Here is a 26,809-nt window from a genome sequence, read left to right on the forward strand (position 1 = left end):
GGCCAGGAGGGAAATGGCTACATGGCTGTGGGCGGGGCGACAGGGGGATTAACAGCTGAGCGAGGAAATCTACAACAGGGAGACAGTCAGACACTGGGCACTGTCCACCCCCTGGCTGCAAAAGGGGCAAAGGTAAGTGCCCAGGTTACCCCCCCTGGCTATTGAATGGGGCAAAGGTAAATGCCCTGGTACCCCCCCCCCCAAGCTGCTGATGGGTCCCAGGTACTAGCAAATCTTCAGCAAACCAGACAAGTGAAATGTAAAATCCTTCCTTACCATGTTTTCCCTCCCTCCTGTCCTTCTGTTATAGTACGCTGCCAAATCTACCCTCTTCCAGTTCCACCCCCATCCCAACCCCCCCTTCCCCCCCCCCCCCCCCCCCCCCCCCGGGCGTAATCTAATACTGGCCCTGGAGAGATTTCCTATTGTCCACATTCTTCTTTTCGAGGAGGCGGGATTTGAAATTCCTCTCGTGTTTTGCCAGCGCCGGGGGAGCCGGTTCGATTGCGACTTGTCCGTGTCGGGCGGCACGGTGACGCGGCGGTTAGCACTGCTGCCCCGCGGCGTCGAGGACCCGGGTTCGATCCCGGCCCCGGGTCACTGTCCGTGTGGAGTTTGCACATTCTCCCCGTGTCTGCGTGGGTCTCCTCCCCCCCCCCCCCCCCAACATCCCAAACAGATGTGCAGGTTGTGCGGTACGGTAGCACAGTGGTTAGCACTGTTGCTTCACCGCTCCGGGGCCCCAGGTTTGACACCCGGGCTTGGGTCACTGTCTGTGTGGAGTCTGTGCGTTCTCCCTGTGTCCTGCATGCGTTTCCTCCGGGTGCTCCGGTTTCCTCCAACAAGACGTGCTTGTTAGGTGAATTGGACATTCTGAATCCTCTGTGTACCCGGACAGGCGCCGGAATGTGGCGACGAGGGGATTTTCACAGTACTTTCATTGCAGTGTTGATGTAAGCCTACTTGTGACAATAAAGATTATTATTATATTAATAGGTGGATTGGCCACGCTAAATTGGCCCTTATTTGGAAAAAAATATTGAGTACTCTAAATTTATATTAAAAAAAGGATTTGTGCATGTGGAATTTTCACATTCTTCCCCGTGTCAGCGTGGGATTGCTCCAGTTTCCTCCCGCAGCACACAGATGTGCTGGTTAGGTGGATCGGCCCTGCTAAAAACCGCCCCTCGGGTATCTAGGGATGCACAGGTTAGGTGGGGTTATGGGGATAGGGCGGGGGGGGGGGGAGTGGGCCTAGGTTAGGGTGCTCTCTTAGAGGGGTCGCGACGGGCCGAACGGACTCCTGCACTGTAGGGGTTCCCGTGGTCCTATTTACCGCTTGAACCCACCCCACTCCACTCCTTTCCGGCAAACGTGCCGGAGGGCTGCTTCAAAGCGACGACGGTTAAGGGGGAGATTTAACTGAGGTGTTCAAAACCATGCTGATCGGAGTCAATCAGGGGAAAAAGGTTCCAGCGACGCGAGGGTCCGTCGGCAGAGGGCCACTGGTAAAGGTAATTGACAAAAGATCTAGAGTGGGGGCGGGGGGGGGGGTGGAGTTAATTAAATTTATTAGCTGCAAGTTATGATCTGGATAGCACTCCCCGATAGGGAACTTTCAAAAGGGGGAAATACTCGAAAGGGGGAAAATTGGGAGAGATATGGGGGGGGCAGCATGTAGCACAAATGGTTAGCACTGTGCCTTCACAGCGCCAGGGTTCCAGGTTCGATTCCCCGCTGGATCACAGTCTGTGCGGAGTCTGCACGTTCTCCCCCGTGTGTGCGTGGGTTTCCTCCGGGGGCTCCGGTTTCCTCCCACAGTCAAAGACGTCCAGGTTAGGTGGATTGGCCACGATAAATTGCCCCCTTAGTGACCAAAAAGGTTAGGAGGGGTGATTGGGTTACGGGGATCGGGTGGAAGTGAGGGCTTAAGTGGGTCGGTGCAGAGTCGATGGGCCGAATGGCCTCCTTCTGCACTGTATGTTCCATGTTAATTCTATGAAACAACAGTGGGGGAGTGGGACTGACCTTTGATTTGTTTCCTCACGTTTTTTCGGTGGGGGGGAATACCAGGCGACGATCATCGATTGTCGTAAAAACCCATCTGGTTCGCTAATGTCCCCCGTTTAGGGGAAGAGGGAAATCTGCCGTCCTTACCCCGGTCTGGCCTACATGTGACTCCAGACCCCCCCCACCCACACACACACACACACAGCAATGTGGTCGACTCTTGGAAGGATTGGCAACTGTTTATCAGCTTGTTTGATGTTTTAATCACTGCGGCACGGTAGCACAGTGGTTAAAACTGTTGCTTCTCAGTGGCGGGGTTCCAGGTTCGATTCCCGGGCTTGGGTCACTGTCTGTGCGGAGTCTGCACGTTCTCCCCCGTGTCTGCGTGGGTTTCCTCCGGGTGCTCCGGTTTCCGCCCATAAGTCCCCGAAAGACGTGCTTGTTGGGTGAATCGGACATTCTGAATTCTCCCCTCCGTGTACCCGAACAGGCGCCGGAATGTGGCGATGAGGGGATTGTCACAGTAACTTCATTGCCGCGTTGATGTAAGCCTACTTATGACAATAATAAAGATTAATTCATGGATGCTCTGTGTGTCCCAACAGGAGTGTGGGACCTGACAGCTGTCGGCTCAGTGCAGGGTGCTAGCCACTGAGCTAAACGGGTTCGAACTCCACAAGGGCAGCTGCTGGAATTTAAAATTCAATTCATAAAATCTGGAATTATAAAGCTCGGTCTCGGTAACGGTCACCGTGACAACGATCTTCGATTGTCGTAAATAGAACCCCACCTGGTTCGCTAATGTCCCCCTTTAGGGGAAAGAGGAGAATCTGCCGTCCTTCCCCGGTCTGGCCTACATGTGACTCCAGACCCCCCCCCCCCTCCATAAACACACACACAGCAATGTGGGCGATTCTTTTTTTTTTTTTATAAATGTTTTATTGAAATGTTTTTCCCAAACAACAATTTTTCCCCTCTTACAAAGCAAACGCAACAATAACAATACAGAAATTTTAAACAATACACAAGTAACAAAACCCCTTTATCTTTGACCTAAACTAAACCCCCCCTCCCCCCCCCCCCCCCCCCCCCCCCCCCCTCCCCCTGGGTTGCTGCTGCTGGTCATCTGTCTTCCCTCTAACGTTCCCCTAGGTAGTCGAGAAATGGCTGCCACCGCCTGGTGAACCCTTGAGCCGATCCTCTCAGGGCAAACTTTATCTGCTCCAGTTTAATGAACCCCGCCATATCATTTACCCAGGCCTCCAGTCCGGGGGGTTTCGCCTCCTTCCACATGAGTAGGATCCTGCGCCGGGCTACTAGGGACGCAAAGGCCACAACGTCGGCCTCTTTCGCCTCCTGCACTCCCGGCTCTTCCGCAACTCCAAATAGAGCTAACCCCCAGCCTGTTTGACCCGGGCCTTCACCACCCGCGAAATCACTCCCGTCACTCCCTTCAATACCCTTCCAGTGCCGGGCATGCCAAAACATATGTGCGTGTGGTCGATTCTTAACCGCCCTCTCGGAAATGGCCAAGCCAGACGCTAAGGGCAGTTAGAGATGGGCAACAAATGCTGGGCCCAGCGGCGCCCAGAAAGGCGATGTGCTAAATTGTGATTAAAAAAACACAGTGAAATTGCTTCATGCTTTCCGCAGGTGCTGCCGACGCGACTCGCCTACTCGTGGCCACTCTCGAGAACTGGCCCCGAAGGATGGCGGGCCGGGCTGTCGCACGGGAGCGCTGAAGCGTTGACATCCGGAGCGAGACCGAGGCCAACCGGGCGACTGGGCACAAGGGGGACTCGAGATGGCCGACAAGTTCGAAATGCCCAGGACCACCGTGCTGGAGTTTGGAGGGCCTCTCGGTAAGGGACAGTGTTCGGGATGTAAGACGGCCCCACCAAAAGCGGCAAATAGGATTATCAGGCTGGAGATTGGGGGTCGGAGGTGCAAAGGGTGGGGGTCGGAGGTGCAAAGGGTGTGTAGGAAAGGACAGGAGGGATTGTCAAGAGGCTACGGTTGGTTAATCCTTTCCCAGGATGCATACAATCTTAAACTGCTTACGCGCGTACCTCCGGGTTCCAGCATCCACGGTGCCCTTACCCCGATGAAAGAATTGCGTCTTGATTTTTCTCAGTTGGAAGTTGGGTGCGTGGAGAAGTAGATTATTTGTTCATGGGTGCTCTCTCAGAGGGTCGGTGCAGTCGCGATGGGCCAAATGGCCTCCTTCTGCACCGTAGGAATCCTAAGGCATGCGGGCCTCGCTGGGGGGGGGGGCCAGCATTTATCGCCCATCCCTAATTGCCCCTCGAGAAGATGGTGGGCGAGCCGCCATCTTGAACCCGCTGCAGTCCCCGTGTGGTGTAGGTACACCCACCGTGCTGTTAGGGAGGGACTTTGACCCCCAGCCACAGCGAAGGAACGGCCGATATATTTCCGAGTCGGAATGGGGAGCGGCTCGGAGGGGGTGGGGGGGGAACTTGCAGGCGGTGGTGTTCCCCGTGCGTCTGCTGCTGCCCTCGTCCTTCTAGACGGTGGAGGTGGCGGGTTTGGAAGGTGCTGTCGAAGGAGCGAGTGGCTGCGGCGCGTCTTGTAGACGGTGCGCACGGCTGCCGCTGTGCGTCGGGGTGGAGGGAGCGAATGTTTGCGGTTAGCGTGTCGATCGAGCGGGGCTGCTTTGTCCTGGATGTGTCGAGCTTCTCGAGTGTTGTTGGGAGCCGCGCTCATCCAGGCGAGTGGAGAGTATTCCCTCACACTCCTGACTTGTGCCTTGTAGATGGTGGACAGGCTTTGGGGGGGGGGGGGTCAGGGGGTGAGTTACTCTCCGCAGGAATCCCAGCCTCTGACCTGCTCTGGTAGCCACAGTATTAATACGTCTGGGCCCAGTTATGTTTTGTCAACCAGGATAATATAAAAGCCAAGTGCTGTGAGCGCTGGGAATCTGGAATAAAAACAGGGAGCGCTGGAAAAAGCAAACAGCATCTGTGGCGAGGGAGAAGCGGAGGAAAAGTTTTGGTGTCTCTTCAGAACTAGAGAGAGAGGAACCTGGTGGATTTTGTACCGTTGAAGTGGCGGTGGGGGGGGGGGGGGGAATGGCGGTGGTGGGAGAGAATGAATGGTCAGGGGTAGGTGTTGATAGTGGGGGGGAGGGGGGGATTCACTGATGGAAGCGCGGTTAAAAATGAAGGGGAAGGGTGCCTTGATTGGCAGTTAGAGGCAGATTCGAGATGATGGATTGCAGGGTTGGGCATGGGAGCTGGAAGGGAGGTGGGGGGGGGGATAGATTTTCGGGGGGCCGTCGCGGAGTGGGCGGGGAAGATGACGGGTCAGCCGAGTAAAACCTTCCTCCTCCCCTCTGGACAGGTGCGCTGTTCCTCCCGGTGCTGCTGCCCTGCACCGTAATCTACCTCCTGCTCGCCTGTCGCACCGAGGGAGCGAGTGTCTGGAGCCTCCCGTCTCCCCTGCCGGCGCCCAGTGAGCTCTGGGACCTCGACGCGTGCCTCCTGGTCCTGGGCTGGTTCGGCCTGCAGGCTGTCTTGGGTCTGCTTCCCAGCGGGAAGGTAAGGCTGTGAACCGCTTAGCCGACGGAGGGGGTCTGGTACTTTCCGTCGAGAGGGGCTAGCGGGGTCTGCGTGACCCTCCTCCAACAGGAGCGCTTTTTGGGGGGGTCGTCTGAAGGTTCGAGCTGCCACAGCGGAGGGCGGGACCCCGGCGTTACCAGACAAGCAATCGGAGGCCGGGGCTATTGCTTTAATAATCTACCATAAGACATAGGAGCGGAAGGCCATTCGGCCATCGAGTCCACTCCACCATTCAATCATGGCTGATTTCAACTCCATTTACCCGCTCTCTCTCCATAGCCCTTAATTCCTCGAGAAATCAAGAATTTATCAACTTCTGTCTTAAAGACACTCAACGTCCCGGCCTCCACCGCCCTCTGTGGCAATGAATTCCACAGACCCCACCACTCTCTGGCTGAAGAAATTCCTCCTCATCTCTGTTCTAAAGTGACTCCCTTTTATTCTAAGGCTGTGCCCCCGGGTCCTCGTCTCCCCTGCTAATGGAAACAACTTCCCTACGTCCACCCTATCTAAGCCATTCATTATCTTGTAAGTTTCTATTAGATCTCCCCTCAACCTCCTAAACTCCAATGAATATAATCCCAGGATCCTCAGACGTTCATCGTATGTTAGGCCTACCATTCCTGGGATCATCCGTGTGAATCTCCGCTGGACCCGCTCCAGCGCCAGTATGTCCTTCCTGAGGTGTGGGGCCCAAAATTGCTCACAGTACTCTAAATGGGGCCTAACTAATGCTTTATTGCAGGCAGTAAACAATACCTTGTATTGTTGTCGCAAGTAGACTTACATTAACACTGCAATGAGGTAGGGCAGCACGGTGGCGCAGTGGGTCAGCCCTGCTGCCTCGCGGCGCCGAGGTCCCAGGTTCGATCCCGGCTCTGGGTCACTGTCCGTGTGGAGTTTGCACATTCTCCCCGTGTCTGCGTGGGTTTCGCCCCCACAACCCAAAGATGTGCAGGGTTAGGTGAATTGGCCGCGCTAAATTGCCCCTTAATTGGAACAATGAATTGGGTGCTCTCAATTTAAAAAAAAACACACTGCAATGAAGTTACTGTGAAAATCCCCTCGTCGCCACATTCCGGCGCCTGTTCGGGTACACGGAGGGAGAATTCAGAATGTCCAATTCACCCGACAAGCACGTCTTTCGGGGACTCTGTGGGAGGAAACCGGAGCGCCCGGAGGAAGCCCACGCCGACATGGGGGGGAGAACTCCGCGCAGAGAGTGACCCAAGCCCGGGAATCGAACCCGGGACCCGATTCCCGGCTGGGGTCACTGTCTGTGCGGAGTCTGCACGTCCTCCCCGTGCGTGCGTGGGTTTCCTCCGGGTGCTCCGGTTTCCTCCCACAGTCCAAAGAAGTGCAGGTTAGGTGGACTGGCCGTGATAAATTGTCCCTCAGTGTCCAAAATTGCCCTCAGTGTCGGGTGGGGTTGTGGGGATAGGGTGGAGGTGTGGGCTTGGGTAGGATGCGCTTTCAAAGAGCCGGTGCAGACTCGATGGGCTGAATGGCCTCCTGCACTGTAAATTCTATGATTCTATGACCCTGGCGCTGCGAAGCAACAGTGCTAACCACTGCGTGACCACGCCCCCCCCACTTGGGTTCAAATCCCATCGCCACGGAGGAAGGGACTTAAATTCAGTTAATTAATAGATGAGGAAGGGGTGACCCATGGAGCTACCCAATTGATAGAATCTTGGAATTTCACAGCACAGAATGGAGGCTATTCGACACATCGTGTCGTCACCGGCTCTTGAAAGAGCTGCCTCAGCTAGTCTTAACCGCGCTCTCTGAAGTGGGCCGAGCCAGACGCTCCCTTGTATCAAACCGCTGCAGCTTAAGGTCAGGGTCTGTGTAGCAGGTGATGGAGGGAGCCCTCCACCGCTTTCTCAAAGGTTATTACAGTAAAGTGAACTCGCCAGAGTTCCAGACGACCATAGGCCGCTTTCCCCTTTGAGGGGGTGGGGGTGGGGGGGGGGGGGGCGAGGTTGAGAAGGCAGGGGGGGCCTCCGCGAATAACCTCAGCCAGTGCGGGTATTGATCCCGCGCTGTAGGCCTCATTCTGAATCATAGAATCATAGAATTTACATGTGCAGAAGGAGGCCATTCGGCCCATCGAGTCTGCACCGGCCCTTGGAAAGAGCCCCCTACCCAAGCCCACACCTCCACCCTATCCCCATAACCCAGTAACCCCACCCAACACTAAGGGCAATTTATCGCGGCCAGTCCACCTAACCTGCACATCTTTGGACTGTGGGAGGAAACCGGAGCACCCGGAGGAAACCCACGCACACACGGGGAGGATGTGCAGACTCCGCCCAGACAGTGGCCCAAGCCGGAATCGAACCTGGGACCCTGGAGCTGTGAAGCAATTGTGCTAACCACTATGCTCCCGTGCTTCCCGAATCAGCTTTGCAGCCAACTGAGCTAAACTGCGCCCCCCCCCTCTCCCCGCCAAAAGGGGGGGGGGTAATGAATGTTGGGCGTTGCCAGTGAGCTAGCCCAGATTGAATTTAACCAAAGTTGGAGCACAGTCCAGTAAGGTTCCCTGGTGCGATCTTCGTCTTAGAGAAGCGGTAATTGTCGTCGGTGTTGTCGGGGGTGGATGGTGGCGGAGGGGGAGAGGGAGGGGGCGGGGGAATTTCCCTTGAGGTCACCGGGATAGGCTATAAAAAAAAAAAAGATTTAAAGGGGAGGGGTGCGTTGCTGGCCACACTGCCGGGCGTGAGGTCTGGAGTCACGTGTAGGTCAGACCGAGGCATGGGGGCAGATTTCCTTAACTCTCGATTACTTTCAGCCTCCCGGCTTGGTGCCCCCCATGGCCCCCCCCCCCCGCGCCTTATAAGAGATAGGGTGTATAATCATCTGGAAAGGAATAATTTGATTAGACATAGTCAACACGGTTTTGTGAGGGGTAGGTCGTGCCTCACAGACCTTATTGAGCTCTTTGAGTAGGTGACCAAACAGGTGGATGAGGGTAAAGCAGTCGATGTGGTGTATATGGCTTTCAGTAAAGAGTTTGATAAGGTTCCCCACGGTAGGCTATTGCAGAAAATACGGAGGCATGGGATTCAGGGAGATTTAGCAGTTTGGATCAGAAATTGGCTAGCTGGAAGAAGACAAAGGGTGGTGGTTGATGGGAAGTGTTCAGACTGGAGTCCAGTTACTAGTGGTGTACCACAAGGATCTGTTTTGGGGCCACTGCTGTTTGTCATTTTTATAAATGATCTGGAGGAGGGCGTAGAAGGATGGGTGAGTAAATTTGCAGATGACACTAAAGTCGGTGGAGTTGTGGACAGTGCGGAAGGATGTTACAAGTTACAGAGGGACATAGATAAGCTGCAGCGCTGGGCTGAGAGGTGGCAAATGGAGTTTAATGCAGAAAAGTGTGAGGTGATTCATTTTGGAAGGAATAACAGGAAGACAGAATACTGGGCTAATGGTAAGATTCTTGGCAGTGTGGACGAGCAGAGAGATCTCGGTGTCCATGTACATAGATCCCTGAAAGTTGCCACCCAGGTTGAGAGGGTTGTTAAGAAGGCGTACGGTGTGTTAGCTTTTATTGGGAGAGGGATTGAGTTTCGGAGCCATGAGCTCAGGTTGCAGCTGTACAAAACTCTGGTACGGCCGCATTTGGAGTATTGCATGCAATTCTGGTCGCCGCATTATAGGAAGGATGTGGAAGCATTGGAAAGGGTGCAGAGGAGATTTACCAGAATGTTGCCTGGTATGGAGGGAAGATCTTATGAGGAAAGGCTGAGGGACTTGAGGCTGTTTTCGTTAGAGAGGAGAAGGTTAAGAGGTGACTTAATTGAGGCATACAAGATGATCAGAGGATTGGATAGGGTGGACAGTGAGAGCCTTTTTCCTCGGATGGTGATGTCTAGCACGAGGGGACATAGCTTTAAATTGAGGGGAGGTAGATATAGGACAGACGTCAGAGGTAGGTTCTTTACTCAGAGAGTAGTAAGGGCGTGGAATGCCCTGCCTGCAACAGTAGTGGACTCGCCAACACTAAGGGCATTCAAATGGGCATTGGATAGACATGTGGCGATAAGGGAATAGTGTAGATGGGCTTGAGAGTGGTTTCACAGGTCGGCGCAACATCGAGGGCCGAAGGGCCTGTACTGCGCTGTAATGTTCTATGTTCCTCCTCTTCCTCCACCTCACAACCCGGGGTTTCATCTTGTGTCTCGGCAGGTCACGCAAGGCATGCAGCTTCGGGATGGCACCAGACTCTCCTATCGAATCAACGGTACGTTTCGGGCGCGCTCTGGGGACATTGGAAGTACCAGCCCCTCGGAGGCCCGTTCCCTCCTGCCTGACCGCCCGCCGGTAACAATCTCAATCTCAAGTCAGCGGCTGGCGGCCTGTAGTTTACAAGACGACTGCATGACCACGTGGTTCTGCTGGAATCCCCCCCCCCCCCCCCCCGGCGCCAGGCCATTCTGAAGCCTCGGCCTCCGTGACGCCCCAGAGCGAAAATTCAGGGGCGGTACGAGTGCTGGGGTAATGGGGGGAGGGGCGCTGAGAGGGGAGTGGTTCAGCTGTTGAGCCTCGAGTGGGTGGTGGGGGGGGGCACGAGGAGGCTTCCGTTGTGGGGCAACAGGAGTTGATACAAAGCAGGGGGGGGGGGTGGTCTCTACAAATAAAAAACAACTTTTTCCGCAAGCTTTGTTCTTGCAGCCGGCTGTCCCGACGAGCCACCCCCGCCGAACACGACGTCCTTTTGGAGTTAAAGGGACCTGCCCACTGTCGGAGATCAGAACAAGTGCAGACAGTAATCAAGAAGGCTAATGGAAGGTTGGCCTTTATATCTGGAGGGTTGGAGTATGACGGCTCAGGGGTTATGCTGCAGCTTTTCAAAGCCCTGGTTACGCCCCAATTGGAGTCACTGTGAGCAGTTCTGGGCACCACACAAAGAACAAGGAAAAGTACAGCACAGGAACAGGCCCTTCGGCCCTCCAAGCCCGCGCCGACCATGTTGCCCGACTGAACTACAATCTTCTACACTTCCGGGGTCCGTATCCCTCTATTCCCATCCTATTCATGTATTTGTCAAGATGCCCCTTAAATGTCCCTATCGTCCCTGCTTCCACCACCTCCTCCGGTAGCGAGTTCCAGGCACCCACTACCCTCTGTGTAAAAAAACTTGCCTCGTACATCTCCTCTAAACCTTGCCCCTCGCACCTTAAACCTCTGCCCCCGAGTAATTGACCCCTCTACCCTGGGAAAAAGTCTCTGATTGTCCGCTCCGTCTATGCCCCTCGTAATTTTGTAGACCTCTGTCAGGTCGCCCCTCGCCCTCCGTCGTTCCAGTGAGAACAAACCGAGTTTATTCAACCGCTCCTCATAGCTAATGACCTCCATACCCGGCAACATCCTGGTAAACCGCTACTGCACCCTCTCTAAAGCCTCCACATCCTTCCGGTAGTGTGGCGACCAGAATTGAACACGATACTCCAAGTGTGGCCTAACTAAGGTTCTATACAGCTGCAACATGACTTGCCAATTCTTATACTCAATGCCCCGGCCAATGAAGGCAAGCATGCCGTATGCCTTCTTGACCACCTTCTCCACCTGTGTTGCCCTTTTCAGTGACCTGTGGACCTTTTCATCTAGATCTCTCTGACTGTCAATACTCTTGAGGGTTGTACACCTCAGGAAGGATAATTCGGCCTTGGAGGGAGTGCGACGTAGGTTTACAAACATGATACCTGGACTACAGGGGTTGAGTAATGAGGAGAGATCATTCAAATTAGGCCTGTTTTCACTGGAATTTAGAAGGTTAAGGGGTTGGTTTGATCAAAATCTTCAAGGTATTGACAGGGAAGGACAGGGTAGATAAAGATAAACTGTTTTCATTGGTTGGAGATTCTAAAACTCGGGAGCATCGTCTAAAAATGAGGGCCAGATCGTTCAGGAGAAATGTTAGGAAGAAATTCTTCACTCAAAGGGTGGGAGAGTTTTGGAACTCTCGCCCACAGTTGAAGCGAGATCACTTTGTTTCAAATCTTGAGATAGATTTTTGTTGAGCAAAGATGTTAAGGGATACGGGCCCAAAGGCAGGTTAATGGAGTTGGCCGCGGATCAGCCCTGATCTCATTGAATGGTGGGACAGGTTCGAGGGGCTGAATGGCCTCCTCCTGTTCCTATGATTTGAGAATAATCTAGCCAATGTTGATTGCTCAGTTCCTCTGATTAATTATTTTAATCGGTGCTTCCTGATCGCAAACGCAAGGAGGTGAAAGCTAGAGGGGGCGAGGAGGGGTTGCGATGGAGGAGGTGGGACGCTGGGGAAGACTTGCTGCCTCGCCGTGCGGGAGCGCGCGGTCCGCCGTCTCTCGTGTAACCTGTGGGCTGCCTTTCTCTCCGCAGGGCTCCATTCCTTTGTCGCCACCTCCCTCCTGCTGGGCCTCGGCCTCCTCGTAGGGCTGCGGCTGAGTTCAGTCCACGACCGGTGCGTGCAGTTGGCGTTTGCCTCCACCGTGGCTTCCTTCGCGCTGAGTGTCTTCCTGTACGGCCGTTCGCTGGGGGTGCCCGAGTCGGCGTTGGCGCCGGGTGGAAACTCAGGTGAGCTCCTCTGTCGTGCCCGCAGGGTTGTCGTTTTTGGGCTGATGGTTTTGTGGCACCTTGTTTTATATCTTTAGGATTCCTTATGGCATGGCAGCCTCGCTATCGCGCAAGGACCTCGGGGAAAGAGTCGGCCATTTGGGGGACTGAGATGAGGAGAAATCTGTTCACTCGGGGAAGGATTCGGCCATTTTGGGGACCGAGATGAGGAGAAATTTCTTCACTCAGGGAAGGATTCGGCCATTTTGGGGACCGAGATGAGGAGAAATTTCTTCACTCGGGGAAGGAGTCGGCCATTTTGTGGACCGAGTTGGGGAGAAATTTCTTCACTCGGGGAAGGAGTCGACCATTTTGGGGACTGAAATGAGAAATTTCTTCACTCGGGAAGGAGTCGGCCATTTTGTGGACCGAGATGAGGAGAAATTTCTTCACTCGAGAAGGAGTCGGCCATTTTGTGGACCGAGATGAGGAGAAATTTCTTCACTCGTGAAGGAGTCGGCCATTTTGGGGACTGAGATGAGGTGACATTTCTTCACCCAGAGGATGGGGAACCTGTGGAATTCTGTACCCCAGAAGGCCGTGGAGGCCAAGTCACTGAATATATATATATTTTAAAATAAATTTAGAGTACCCAATTCTTTTTCTTTACAATTAAGGGGCAATTTAACGTGGCCAATCCACCTACCCTGCACATCTTTGGGTTGTGGGGGTGAAACCCACGCAGACACGGGGAGAACGTGCAAACTCCACACGGACAGTGACCCAGAGCTGGGATCGAATCCAGGTCCTCGGCGCCGTGAGGCAGCAGTGCTAACCACTGAGCCGCCGTGCCACCCTGTCACTGAATATATTTAAGAAGGGAATCGATAGATTTCCAGACTCGAGGGTGTCAAGGGGATCGGGAGAGAGCGGGAGAAGGGCTCTTGAGATGGAGGATCGGCCATGATTAGGCGGCGCGGTGGCGCAATGGTTAGCACTGCTGCCTCACGGCGCCGAGGTCCCAGGTTCGATCCCGGCCCCGGGTCACTGTCCGTGTGGAGTTTGCACATTCTCCCCCGTGTCTGCGTGGGCGTCAGTCCCTCAACCCAAAGAAGTTAGGGTTTTTGGCAGCACGAGTGGATAGCACTGTGCCTTCCCAGCGCCAGGGTCCCAGGTTCGATTCCCGGCTTGGGTCACTGTCTGTGCGGAGTCTGCACGTCCTCCTCCCGTGTGTGTGTGGGTTTCCTCCGGGTGCTCCGGTTTCCTCCCGCAGTCTAAAGATGTGCAGGTTGGGTGGATTGGCCATGATAAATTGCCCTTAGTGTCCAAAGACGTGCAGGTTAGGTGGATGGGCCGTGCTAAATTGCCCCTTAATTGTAAAAATTGGATGTTCTAAATTAAATAAAAGAAGGTTTGGATAGCTGAAATAAGGGGAAATTTGAAATGAAATGAAATGAAAATCGCTTATTGTCACAAGTAGGCTTCAAATTAAGTTACTGTGAAAAGCCCCGAGTCGCCACATTCCGGCGCCTGTTCGGGGAGGCCGGTACGGGAATTGAACTGTGCTGCTGGCCTGCCTTGGTCTGCTTTCAAAGCCAGCGATTTAGCCCAGTGTGCTAAACCAAATTTGAACTCCGTACAAATCTGGGGTTAAAAGTCGAAGGGTGGCGCCATTGTCGATTGTCGTTCAAAACCATCTGGTTCACCAGTGTCCATTTTGGGAAGGAAATCGGTCGTCCTTGCCTGGCCTGGTCTACATGTGACCCTCGAATGCCCGCCCGGCATGGCAATCAATGCTGACCCAGCCTGTGGCACCCATACACCACCAACAATTTGTTTATAAATTAGCTCCTGTTACGGGCCAGGGTTTCGAGAACCCCAAAGTGTATCCTGGAGTTCCCCTGACCCACAACGTTTACTAGATTGTGGTTATGGGGAGCACATGGCCCACTCTACAGGCGTGGGACAGCAGAAATGGAAAAGTATTTTTTAAAAGCAAAACAATGTTTATTCTATCAGGTTATCTATGTTATTCCCCTAACAGCCTCCCCGAACAGGCGCCGGGAATGTGGCGACTAGGGGCTTTTCACAGTAACTTCATTTGAAGCCTACTTGTGACAATAAGCGATTTTCATTTTTTTCATTTCAACTCAAGTTAACCTTTTTAAAACATACAGTGAACATCTTAGCAACCATCAATTCAAATACAACCCCCCCCAAAGAATACAACACTAAGTAATCCTTTAAGCTTTCCTTTTAACATCCATAAGACTTGAAACACCTTTTACCAAAAGCACATCAGGTTCAAGTCATTGCTGTTATTAGTTTCATAGAATTTACAGTGCAGAAGGAGGCCATTCGGCCCATCGAGTCTGCACCGGCTCTTGGAAAGAGCACCCTACCCAAGGTCAACACCGGCACTCTATCCCCATAACCCAGTAACCCCACCCAACACTAAGGGCAATTTTGGACACTAAGGGCAATTTATCATGGCCAATCCACCTAACCTGCACATCTTTGGACTGTGGGAGGAAACCGGAGCACCCGGAGGAAACCCACGCACACACGGGGAGGATGTGCAGACTCCGCACAGACAGTGACCCAAGCTGGAATCGAACCTGGGACCCTGGAGCTGTGAAGCAATTGTGCTATCCACAAGGCTACCGTGCTGCCCCGGTACCAAGATCGATTTACAGTCTTTAGATTACAGAGCGAGACTCTAATACACCTCGTGGCTGTGACTGCAGCTGTCCAGCTCTGAAAACGTAACTAACACACACCCTGCAGCAAACAGCCTAAAACGAAAGTAAAAAGCTGACAGACAGCCCAGCTCCACCCACTCTCTGACATCACTGCAGTAATAAACACCCATTTCTTAAAGGTACTCTCACTACAGATATTTATATACACACCCATTTATAAACACCCATTTCTTAAAGGTACACTCACATGACACTGCTCCTAGTTTCATTGCTGTTTGGTCCCCCCCCCCCCCCCCCTTGTGTCATTTTATTGAGCCTGGTGTTCCATTTGATGTGCTCTCATTTGGTGACCACCTGTCCCTTGTTCACGGGCAGTTCCCTGACAGGAGGATGTGCTGGAGATGTAAACTTGTGGCCCCAGGTCCTTTTGTGAGAGTCTTACCAGGGCACAGTGCAGGTTTGCTGCAGATTTGGGCAAGAGGCCATTGGGGCCTGATGCCTGTTCTATCCTAGGAATGCACAACATTGTCATATTGCTTATTTCTTGGCAATAATGTTATTAAAACCTGGGTTGAAATGCTAGTGCTGTGATTAAGATGTCGTAAAAGTGAGGTAATCATTGTTTTTCATTTGCGACTAGATCTTGAGAACCATTTACTTGTTTACAGTCAGCTAGCCAGAGGAATATTGTTTACCTTTGAAGGACCCCCCGGGGTGCAGATAATTGTGTGTTTGGGAGGCACGGTGGCACAGTGGTTAGCACTGCTGCCTCACAGTGCCAGGGACCTGGATTCGATTCTGACCTCTGGTAACTGTCTGTGTGGAGTTTGTACGTTCTCCCTGTGTCTGCGCGGGTTTCCTCCGGGTGCTCCGGTTTCCACCCACAGTCCAAAGATGTGCAGGTTGGGGTGGATTGGCCATGATCAATTGCCTCTTAGGGTGGAGTTGCAGGAATGGGGTGGTCTTTCGAAGGGTTAGTGCAGACCCGATGGGCTGACTGGCCTCCTTCTGCACTGTAGGGATTCTATGGTCCTGGCCAAACAAGTCAGGGGACTTGTAAGAAGAGACAAAAGAATGCCTTATGCTTTGGGTCCAGATGATGTAGTTTTATTTTTTTTTTAAATTTCAAATACGCAATTATTTTTTTCCAATTAAGGGGCAATTTAATGTGGTTAATCCACCTACCCTGCATATATTTGGGTTGTGGGGGTGAAACCCACGCAGACATGAGGAGAATGTGCAAACTCCACACGGACAGTGACCCAGGGCCGGGATCGAACCCGTGTCCTCAGCGCCATAGGCAGCAGTGCTAACCACTGTGCCGCGTGCCGCCCTCACAGATGATGTCATTAATAGGAGGAGTCAGGTCTGTCTTCAAAGAATCAGTTGGTCCCAGCACTCTCATCTGAACGGAGGTGAATCAGTTTGGTCCTGAAAGGGTCTCTCTCCAAAGACTCTGCACAGTGAAAAGCAAGTAGAAACCTGGTTGTTAACTTTATTCATGAGTGGTATTTGAAACATATTGGTTTGCTTAATTAGAATATAGAGGCAGGTTTAGGAAGTCTTTTACTTAAGAACTGTTGTTGCTTGTTAAGTGTTGAGCTATTTCTGTGATTCTGTGTTTAAATTAAAGTTTGTTTAACATAAAAGATGCCCAATTGGTCAGTGTCACCGCTCCTGTGGGGCAGTAACAGTTCCTCATAGTTTTACAAATTGAAAATAGCTGGGTTCACATCCGGGATCCTGGCATAGGTCATTTGGTTCTGGCTGAGTTGACAGGCGGTGAGTGCCACGGCTGGCCTCGTGTAGCGGCCTGTGTTCTAAACCGCTGTTCGCAGGCAGCTACAGAGGGCGCCGGGCGTGGCTGCCCCTGCCAGCGGAAACCCAGCGTGCTGGGCGAGCGGCAACATTAACGGCGTTTTCGTTTTTCCGTCCGTTCCCGTCGCAGGCAACCCGATTTACGACTTCTTCATTGGCCACGAGCTGAACCCTCGGATCGGGAGCTTCGACCTCAAGTATTTCTGTGAGCTGCGGCCGGGACTGATCGGCTGGGTAAGCGAGCGCGTAAACCCGGGAGAGTGCGAGCAGGCGGGTGCGACCTGCCCCAAAACAGGCACCCCAGCCACCTTCAGCCGCTTCATCGACCATCTTCCCGCCGTTATTTCGTCCTGGAGCCTCTGACCCCGAGATAGGGACCCTCACCCACTGTGTGTACAAGACCGCCCCAGTCTGTCCGTGTAATCTTTCCCTTCCTGGTTGTGGGAGGTCAATCATTTCAGTCCCAGGACATCACTGCAGGAGTTCCTCGGGGTCGTGTCCTAGGCCCCAACCATCTTCAGCTGCTTCCATCACAAGGTCGGAAGTGGGGATGTTTGTGGACGACTGCACAATGTTCAGCACCATTCGCGACTCCTCAGATACTGAATCAGTCCCTGTCCAAATGCAGCAAGACCCGGACAATATCCAGGCTCGGGGCTGACAAGGGGCAAGTTACATTCGCGCCACACAAGTGCCCGGCAATGACCGTCTCCTACAAGAGAGGATCTAACCATCGCCCCTTGACATTCCCATCGCTGAATCCCCCACAATCAACATCCTGGGGGTTACCATTGATCAGAAACTGAACTGGGCCCAGCCACATTAATACTGTGGCTACCAGAGCAGGTCAGAGGCTGGGAATCCTGCGGAGAGTAACTCACCTCCTGACCCCCCCCAAAGTCTGTCCACCATCTACAAGGCACAAGTCAGGAGTGTGAGGGAATACTCTCCACTCGCCTGGATGAGCGCGGCTCCCAACGACACTCGAGAAGCTCGACACCATCCAGGACAAAGCAGCCCCGCTCGATCGACACGCTAACCACAAAAATTCGCTCCCTCCACCCCCCTCCGCCCCCGGCAGCCGTGTGCACCGTCTACAAGACGCGCCGCAGCCACTCGCTCCTTCGACAGCACCTTCCAAACCCGCCACCTCCACCGTCTAGAAGGACGAGGGCAGCAGCAGACGCACGGGGAACACCACCGCCTGCAAGTTCCCCCCCCCCTCCGAGCCGCTCGCCATCCCGACTCGGAAATATATCGGCCGTTCCTTCGCCGTGGCTGGGGTCAAAATCCTGGGAACTCCCTCCCTAACAGCACAGTGGGTGTACCTACACCACACGGGGACTGCGGCGGGTTCAAGATGGCGGCTCACCCGCCACCTTCTCGAGGGGCAATTAGGGATGGGCAACAAATGCTGGGCCTGTAGCCGGCGACGTCCGCATCTGCCAAATGGATTCACGGGCGGGGGAGGGGAATCAATGAATCTCTTTGGGGGAGGGGGTGGGGTTTGCTGGGGGATTCCCTTATTGAGGATTCTCGGAGGATGGGGGGGGGGGGGGGGGGGGGGGGAGATGCTGAGAGGATGTTTCCTCTTGTGGGGGAGTCTGGGACCGGAGGGAGTAATCTCAGTGTGAGGGGGTGAGGGGGCGGGGGGGCCCGTTTAAGACGGAGATGAGGAGGAATTTCTTCTCTCAGAGGGGGGAGTGAATCCGTGGAATTCTTTACCGCAGAGAGGCGTAGAGGCCGGGTCGTTAAGTGTGTCCGAGGCCGAGAGACGGGTTTTTAATCGGTGAGGGGATCGAGGGTTACGGGGAATAGGCGGGAAAGTGCAATCGAGGATTATCACAGCAGGTCAGTCATTGAATGGCGGAGCAGACTCGATGGGCCGAATGGCCTTCTGCTCCTATTATGGACAAGGCTTATCCGAAGGTTTGCTCAAGTCCCGGTTACTGTTCTGGAGATTATTTACCAACGTGTCCTTTCGAAATCGATGCCTGACGCGATGGAGGCCGGTGTCTCCAGGCCTGTGGTCAGGTCTCTGCGTGTTTCACTACTTTAGTATGCCTTGCGACTCAAGCCATTGTCGGTCGAAAGGGTATTATTGCCGCGCAGATATCGACCGTTCTTTTACTGCCGGCGGGTCAAAACCATCCCTAACAGCGCGGTGGGTGTACCTACACCACGGACTGCAGCGGGTTCAAGATGGTGGCTCACCCGTCACCGAGGGTCAACAAATGCCGAGACAGCGACGCCCACATCCCGTGAGAGAAATGTAAAAAAATGTAAAGATCATGGTTTGCGCTAGAATCTGGGACGATTTGGACTCCTGTAGTGCGGGTAGCTAGGCAAACCTCTGTAACCCCAGCGCCAGGCACAATTATGGGGGCGGCACAATGGCTAGCACCGCTGCCTCACGGCGCCAGGGTCCCGGGTTCGATTTTGGCCTCGGGTGACTGGCTGTGTGGCGTTTGCACGTTCTCCCCCCATGTGTGCCTGGGTTTCCTCCGGGTGCTCCGGTTTCCTCCCACAGTCCAAAGATGTGCAGGTTGGGTGGATTGGCCGTGCTAAATGGTCCCTTAGTGTCCAAAGATGTGCAGGTTAGGTGGATTGGCCGTGCTAAATTGTCCCTCAGTGTCCAAAGATGTGCAGGTTAGGTGGATTGGCTGTGCTAAATTGTCCCTTAGTGTCCAAAGATGTGCAGGTTAGGTGGATTGGCCGTGCTAAATTGCCCCTTAGTGTCCAAAGGTGTTTGATTTAGGTTACAGGGCCGGTGGTGGGGTGGTGGTGGTGGTGGGTGGGGTGCGGGGAGGGGGGGGGGGGTGTATGGGGGGGGGGGCCTGGGTAGAGCGTTCTTCCGGATGGTCGGTGCAGACACTTTTGCGCTGTAGAGATTCTACAGAAACATCACCCCGCTGAACGGGGGTTTGGACGATTGTTCGGAGTCTGGCCATGTTCACGGCTGTCGCCGAGGCTCTCGAAAGGCCCCATTTGTCGTACCCCAAGACGAGGGGTTAAGCAGGCCGAGAGCCGTCGCTGTAACCTGAGCCAGCGCAGGCTGTAACCTGACTCGCTGCAGTTAAATGAAGTAGATTAGTCACTTTAACAAGGCGTGCGCTATTCTCTGAACATCTGCTTCCCCCACACACACACACACAGACAGCAGCTGGCGGACTTCCCAGTCCATTTTATAAACCTCTTTCACATCTGAAATGTTGTTTTGAAGTTACGGCTGGCAATAGCGATCACCCCTTCTGCTTTTAAAAGTGGTGGGGGGGGGGAGGGGGGGGGGGGGGGAGGGGAGGGGGGGGCTAGAACCAACATTAACTGAATATCTTTGTTACCCCTCGTACTTTACCTCCGGGTCAGAGAATTGGACGCAGTCTTCAGAATAACCTTTGGACCGGGGCCCCGCTTGACCGAGTCTTCGGAGAACAGCCTCTGAGACACTTAGAGAGGGGCCTGTAGGAGTTTGAAGGTCCACAAACATTCATAGCAACAAGGAGCCTGGAGTAGGCCATTCAGCCTCTCGAGCCTGAGATAACCTTTCACCCCCCCCCCCCCCCCCCGCCCCCTCCCTTGTTAATCGAGAATCTATCCACCTCGGCCTTAAAAATAGTCAGAGATTCCGCCTCCGCCGCCTCTCGAGGGAGAGAGTTCCAGAGACTCGCCAGCCTCTGAGAGAAAACATTTCTCCCCCCCCCCCTTATTTGTAAACGGTGAACACCCCCCCCCCCCCACCTCGTTCTCGATTCTCCCACAAGAGGAAACGTCCTCTCCACGCCCCACCCTGTCAAGAACCCCCACCCCCCCGCCTCAGGATCTGGAAGATTTCGAACGAGTCGCCTCTCACTCTTCTAAACTCCAGCGGATACGAACCCGACCTCTCCGACCCTTTCCTCATCGGACAACCCGCCCATTCCCGGTGTTAGTCTGGGAAACCCTCCCTGAACCGCTTCCCACACATTGACATCTTTCCTCAGGTGAGGAGATTAGGGAATAAGAACTAAGGGGGCAGGTGTCGGCCATTCAGCCCCTCGAGCCAGCTCCAGCATTCGACACGATCATCGTGGCCTCGTCGCCACCTTCCTCCCCTCGCCCCGTCGCCCTTCATCCCGCTACTAATTACAAACCTATCTATCTCCTTAAATTTGTTGAGTGTTCCCGCGTCTACTGAGCTCCGGGGTTAAGGATTCCACAAATTCAACTCCCTTCGAACGAAGTAATTCCTCCTCATCTCTGTTTTAAATCTGCCCCCCCCCCCCCCCATTAGCCAAAAACCGTGGCCTCTCGTTCCGGAATGTCCAACACGGGGAAACACCCGCTCCGCGTCTACCCCATCCATCCCCTCCAGAACCTTCTACACCTCAATCAGATCTCCTCTCATTCTTCTAAACTCCAGCGAGGCTAGGCCTACACTACTCGATCTCTCTGCGCAAGACAAGTCCTTCGTCCCCGTAATCGATCGAGTGAAACTCCCCTGAACCGCCTCCTACGCGGTTTACGCCCTCCCTCGAGTAAGGGGACCGAATCCGTGCACGGCGCGGTGGTCTCGCCAATGAAACATAACCTCCCTGCTTTTGTAATCCATTCTCCTCGTAATAAACAGTAACATTGCTATTACCTATTGTGCTGTGATTCATGTCTGAGGATGCAAGAGGAACCCGCCATGACCGTTAACCTTTCTCCCCATCCCTCCAGTTGGTCATCAACCTCGCGATGCTGATGAAGGAATCCGAATTACGGGGCAGCCCGTCTGTCGCCATGGTCCTCGTCAATTGTTTCCAGCTCCTCTACGTGCTCGATGCCCTCTGGCATGAGGTGAGAGGAGGTCTTTTTTTTTTTTTAATTCTATGCCGCCCCGGAGAATTGGCGGGGTTTGGGGAGGGGCGGTGGCGGGGGGGGGGGGGGATCTGCAAGTCATTGCCTGAAAGGGTGGTCGGGGTACCAATCCTCCATGCGTTCGAGGGATGCTCGAGGATGTGAAGGTGTTGGAGGGAGTTTAGGAGCATCGAAAATAGGAGCAGGCGGAGGCCATTCGGCCCTTCGAGCCTCCTCTGGCATCTCAACTCTGTGTCAACTCCCCATTCCCTTTGACGCCTTTAGACTCTAGAAACCTATCTAATTCCTTCTTAAATATATCCAGTGACTTGGCCTCCATGGCCTTCTGTGCTAGGGAATTCCACAGGTTCACCAACCTCTGGGTGAAGAAATTTCTCCTCATCACACTCCCAAAATGGCCGACTCCTTCCCCGAGTGAAGAAATTTCCCCTCATCTCACTCCCAAAATGGCCGACTCCCTCCCTGAGTGAAGAAATTTCACCTCATCTCACTCCCAAAATGGCCGACCCCTTCCCCGAGTGAGGAGATTTCTCCTCATCTCGGTCTCAAAATGGCCGTCTCCTTCCCTGAGTGAAGAAATTTCTCCTCATCTCACTCCCAAAATGGCCGACTCCTTCCTGAGTGAAGAAATTTCTCCTCATCTCACTCCCAAAATGGCCGACTCCTTCCGCAAGTGAAGAAATTTCTCCTCATCTCGGTCCCAAAATGGGCGTCTCCTTCCCTGAGTGAAGAAATTTCTCCTCATCTCAGTCCCCAAAATGGATGACTCATTCCCCGAGTGAAGCAATTTCTCCTCATCTCGGTCCCAAAATGGCCGACTCCTTCCCCGAGTGAAGAAATTTCTCCTCATCTCGGTCCCAAAATGGCCGTCTCCTTCCCTGAGTGAAGAAATTTCTCCTCATCTCACTCCCAAAATGGCCGACTCCTTCCCCGAGTGAGGAGATTTCTCCTCATCTCGGTCTCAAAATGGCCGTCTCCTTCCCTGAGTGAAGAAATTTCTCCTCATCTCACTCCCAAAATGGCCGACTCCTTCCTGAGTGAAGAAATTTCTCCTCATCTCACTCCCAAAATGGCCGACTCCTTCCGCAAGTGAAGAAATTTCTCCTCATCTCGGTCCCAAAATGGGCGTCTCCTTCCCTGAGTGAAGAAATTTCTCCTCATCTCAGTCCCCAAAATGGATGACTCATTCCCCGAGTGAAGCAATTTCTCCTCATCTCGGTCCCAAAATGGCCGTCTCCTTCCCTGAGTGAAGAAATTTCTCCTCATCTCACTCCCAAAATGGCCGACTCCTTCCCCGAGTGAAGAAATTTCTCCTCATCTCGGTCCCCAAAATGGCCGACTCCTTCCCCGAATGAAGAAATTTCTCCTCATCTTGGTCCCCAAAATGGCTGACTCCTTCCCCGAATGAAGAAATTTCTCCTCATCTTGGTCCTCAAAATGGCCGACTCCTTCCCCAAGTGAAGAAATTTCTCCTCATTTCGGTCCTCAAAATGGCCGACTCCTTCCCCAAGTGAAGAAATTTCTCCTCATTTCGGTCCTCAAAATGGCCGGCTTCTTCCCCCGAGTGAAGAAATTTCTCCTCGCCTCAGTCCTAAATGGCCGACCCCTTATCCTGAGACTGTTACCCCTTGACCTAGACTCTTCTCCTGCCAGAGGAAGCAATATCCCTGCGTCCAGTCTGTCCAGCCCCATGAGGATTTTATACTTTTCAATCAGATCCCCCCTCATTCTTTTAAACTCCAGTGAAGACAGGCCCAGTCGACCCAATGGCTCCTCCTACGACAATCCTGCCATCCCAGGAATCAATCTGGTGAAAATTTGCCGCCCTCCCTCCGTGACAAGAATATCCTTTCTTAGATAAGGAGACCAAAACCGTTCTCAGTACTCCAATGCAGAGTCGATGGGCCGAAAGGCCTCTTCAGCGCTTGTGTGTTTCTATGACTCTAACAATACCTCTTGTCTTTCTGTTGTTCCCCCCCCCCCCCCCACCTTCCCCGTGGTGGTTCCCCGCAGGAGGCGGTCCTGACCACGATGGACATCGTCAATGATGGCTTTGGTTTCATGTTGGCGTTCGGAGACTTGACGTGGGTGCCTTTCACGTACAGCCTGCAGGCGCACTTCTTGGTCAGTCACCCTCGGGATATCGCAGGAACCACGGCGGCGGCCATCGTCCTCCTCAACGGTGAGAGCCGCCCGACGCCTGCAACCACCTCCCCTTCCCCTGCGTTGGCGCTCCGTCTGGTTAACGCCAGAAGGTGACAGGGGAGGGAAGGTGGAAGGCTGGCTTTCGTTTCAACTTGGGGTTTGAGGAAGAATTTCTTCACCCCAAGAATCTTTGGAATTCACACGGCGCCGAGGAACCGGCTTCGATCCGCGGGGTGTCTTTGTACAGTCGGCAGCTTCAGCTAAACAGCTTGTGTGTGTAATCTAGATTGATGCAGAAGTGATTAACCCCCTCTCAGCACTTAACGGACAAACTAAAGTTTTTAAAAGAAAAACTAATCTCAAATTAATTCCGATGCAATACCTTCTCCCCCTCCTCATCGCCACTCGTTTCACTTCTCTTGCAGCTCTTGGCTATTTTATATTCCGCAGCGCGAACTCGCAGAAGAACACGTTCCGTCGGGACCCCAGTGACCCTAGAGTGGCGGGTAGGTAACGCGCATGGATTCTCCTTCCTTTGGCCGGTGGGGCACAAAGAAGGAGGGGGGGGGGAGGGGGGGGGGGGGAGTGTCCCTCGAATAATCTGAGCCCAGTGCAAACGACTCGGGGGAGCAATTAAGGGGTGGTCAATAAACGCTGGCCGAGCTGCCGGCGCCCCCGCCCCCTCCCGTGACAATAACGAGCCTGCCCCTTGATTGGTTGAAACACTGGCAGCGTTCTTGGGGGGGGGGGGGGCGTGGGCATCGCTGGGCCGGGCCCAGCATTTGTTGCCCACCCCTAATTGTCCCCGTCATGTGAGTGCCCCTTGAAGAAAGGGTTTTTGGCTTCTCACGTGGCTTCAGAGATGTCATTGTGTGGGTGGAGCTGGGCTGTGGCTCTGTGAGGTTTTTGGTTTCGCTTTCATTTTGGAAAAAAACCACATTAATTATCGCTACCTGCTTTGGTAACTTAAAAGATGTAGTTTGCTTTCCAGAAGGGCTTGAACCTGCTGGTGAGACGGGGTTAGAATCTCAGGGAAAGCCAGTCTCATTCAAGTGAGAATGCAGAGTGCTGGGCCACGCCCTTGAAAAAGGGGCTTTGGTTTGTGGATTTTGTTTTAGAATTGGAACAGTTAAGGGGGAATTAATTTGAGGGTTATACATAGATTACTGTAGCTGCGGGGGTGTCTTTATGTTTGTAATTGATAAAAAATCTTGTGTGTTTATATAAATGTTAACTAAGTTCTTAGAATAAAGCTTGTTTTGATTAAAGTGTCTAAGAAGACACTTTAATGGCTCATCCTCGCCAAGTTCAACAAAAAGTTCTAGGTCAGGTGACCTCCATAATACACATGAAATGAAAATCGCTTATTGTCACAAGTAGGCTTCAAATGAAGTTACTGTGAAAAGCCTTTAGTCGCCACATTCCGGCACCTGTTCGGGGAGGCTGTTACGGGAATTGAACCGTGCTGCTGGCCTGCCTTGGTCTGCTTTCAAAGCCAGCGATTTAGCCCTGTGCTAAACCAGCCCCACTTTGGAGTTTTAAAACCCTGGCCCATAACGCCCCCTTGAACCGACCGTCTCGCTCGGGACCATTTCAGAGGGGGGGGCGGCGGTTATGAGTCGACCACATTGCTGTGTGTGTAGGGTGGGGGGGGGTAAAGATGGCAGAATCACCCCTTTCCCCTAAAGGGGGACATTAATGAACCAGATGGTTTTTTTTTTTACGACAATCGATGATCGTTGTCACGGTCGCCGTTACCGAGTCCGAGCTTTATAATTCCGGATGGTATTAATTGAATTTAAATTCTGCCGGGGTGGGATTCGAACCCCCGTCCCTCAATCTCTGCATTGCCAGCCCAGTGACATTCCCGCTATCCCAGAGCACAAACACTCGGGTAAATTTCTTCCTCAAAAAAAGGGCTAGATGGACAATTCGCTGAGAGCAGTAAATGGTTCTGAATCCGTGCTTTGTCTGGTAAAATGGATTGAACGACCTTGATGTGGTCCAACTGGTGAAACTCCTGCAACAAACCACCCCCCCCCCCCCCAAGGCAGGCCAGCAGCACGGTTCAATTCTCGTACCAGCCTCCCCGAAGAGGCGCCGGAATGTGGCGACGAGGGGCTTTTCACAGTAACTTCATTTGAAGCCTACTTGTGACAATAATAAGCGATTTTCATTTCATTTCGTGTGATGGGTCATGTGTTTCTGGGTAGGGAGTTGGGTTTATACTTGGAAAGCGGCTGCCTGGGGTGCCAGTGGGGAGACGTGAGTGTTAAGCTCCGAGGGTATCTCTGTAATGAGAACTCGAAAGCAAGTCTTGATTTCTTCAACTCCTGATTTTATTCTGTTCTTCAATCACTTCTGCTCCAGCTCCACAGTGCCATCTGCATTCCCTTTGTGTACACATGCGGTGTGTCAAACGATAAGCGCGGTCTATTAAACAATTAAAGCTCTGATTCTAACTTGAGCTCTGGGGAACATGAATTCATTCCTAACGGTGAGAATGGACAAGTCTATTCGTCTTTAAAATTCGGCCAATGCCAGAGAATATTGCCGCTGAAATTCCCTTTGAGAGCTTGCGTGGGTTTTATCACAGAATCGTTATGGGTCATCATTCGGCCCATGATGCCCGCACCGGCTCTCCAATCGGGCATGGTGAGTTAGTGCCACCCCCCCCCCCCCCCCCGCCTTTTCCCCGTAACCCCCCCTCACACATTGATTATTGGGATAGAAACATCGAACACCTCGATTGAACCTGCCTCCACCACACTCTCAAGACCGTGCATTCCACACCCCGAATCGCTCGCTGTGCGCAAAAGATATTTTCTCACATCGCATTTGCTTCTTTTGCAAGTCACCTGAAATCTGCATCCCTCCCGTACTCGATATTTTCTGAGCGGGAACGGTTTCTCCCTGTCCAAACCCCCCCCCTTGAATATCTCTACCAAATCTCCGCAGTTTTCTTCTCTTCAGGAGAACAATCCCGATCCTCTCCGATCCATCCTCACAACTGAAGTTTCTTATCCCTGGGTCCCATTCTTGTTAACCTCTTCCGCGCTCTCTCCACCGCGGACACATCCTTCCCACAGTGTGGCGTCCAGAACTGTGCCCAATATTCCAGCTGAGGTCTAACTGGTGTTGTGTATACGTTCAGTGTAACCTCCTTGC

General features: G+C 53.2%; 1 protein-coding gene and 1 long non-coding RNA gene across 2 annotated transcripts in view; one reads left to right on the top strand and one right to left on the bottom strand.

Moving 5' to 3' along the window:
* The window catches only part of LOC140399944 (uncharacterized), a 220,487-nt gene extending 206,108 nt beyond the window's left edge, over nt 1-14,379 (bottom strand). The window contains exon 1 of the long non-coding RNA XR_011937925.1: nt 14,298-14,379. This is a non-coding gene — a long non-coding RNA (uncharacterized lncRNA). The remainder of the gene's footprint in view (nt 1-14,297) is intronic.
* Nucleotides 1-24,155, top strand: tm7sf2 (transmembrane 7 superfamily member 2). The gene is made up of 9 exons (XM_072489429.1): nt 1-132; nt 3,664-3,872; nt 5,371-5,567; nt 9,786-9,840; nt 11,964-12,158; nt 16,788-16,891; nt 21,356-21,475; nt 23,510-23,678; nt 24,067-24,155. Exons 2-9 carry the CDS (start codon nt 3,815-3,817, stop codon nt 24,153-24,155), a joined length of 987 nt encoding a protein of 328 aa, XP_072345530.1. The 5' UTR covers nt 1-132; nt 3,664-3,814.
* Nucleotides 24,156-26,809: the final 2,654 nt, after the last annotated feature.

The sequence above is a fragment of the Scyliorhinus torazame genome, chromosome 24 (genome assembly GCF_047496885.1).
Source record: "Scyliorhinus torazame isolate Kashiwa2021f chromosome 24, sScyTor2.1, whole genome shotgun sequence".
NCBI classification, from domain to species: domain Eukaryota; kingdom Metazoa; phylum Chordata; class Chondrichthyes; order Carcharhiniformes; family Scyliorhinidae; genus Scyliorhinus; species Scyliorhinus torazame.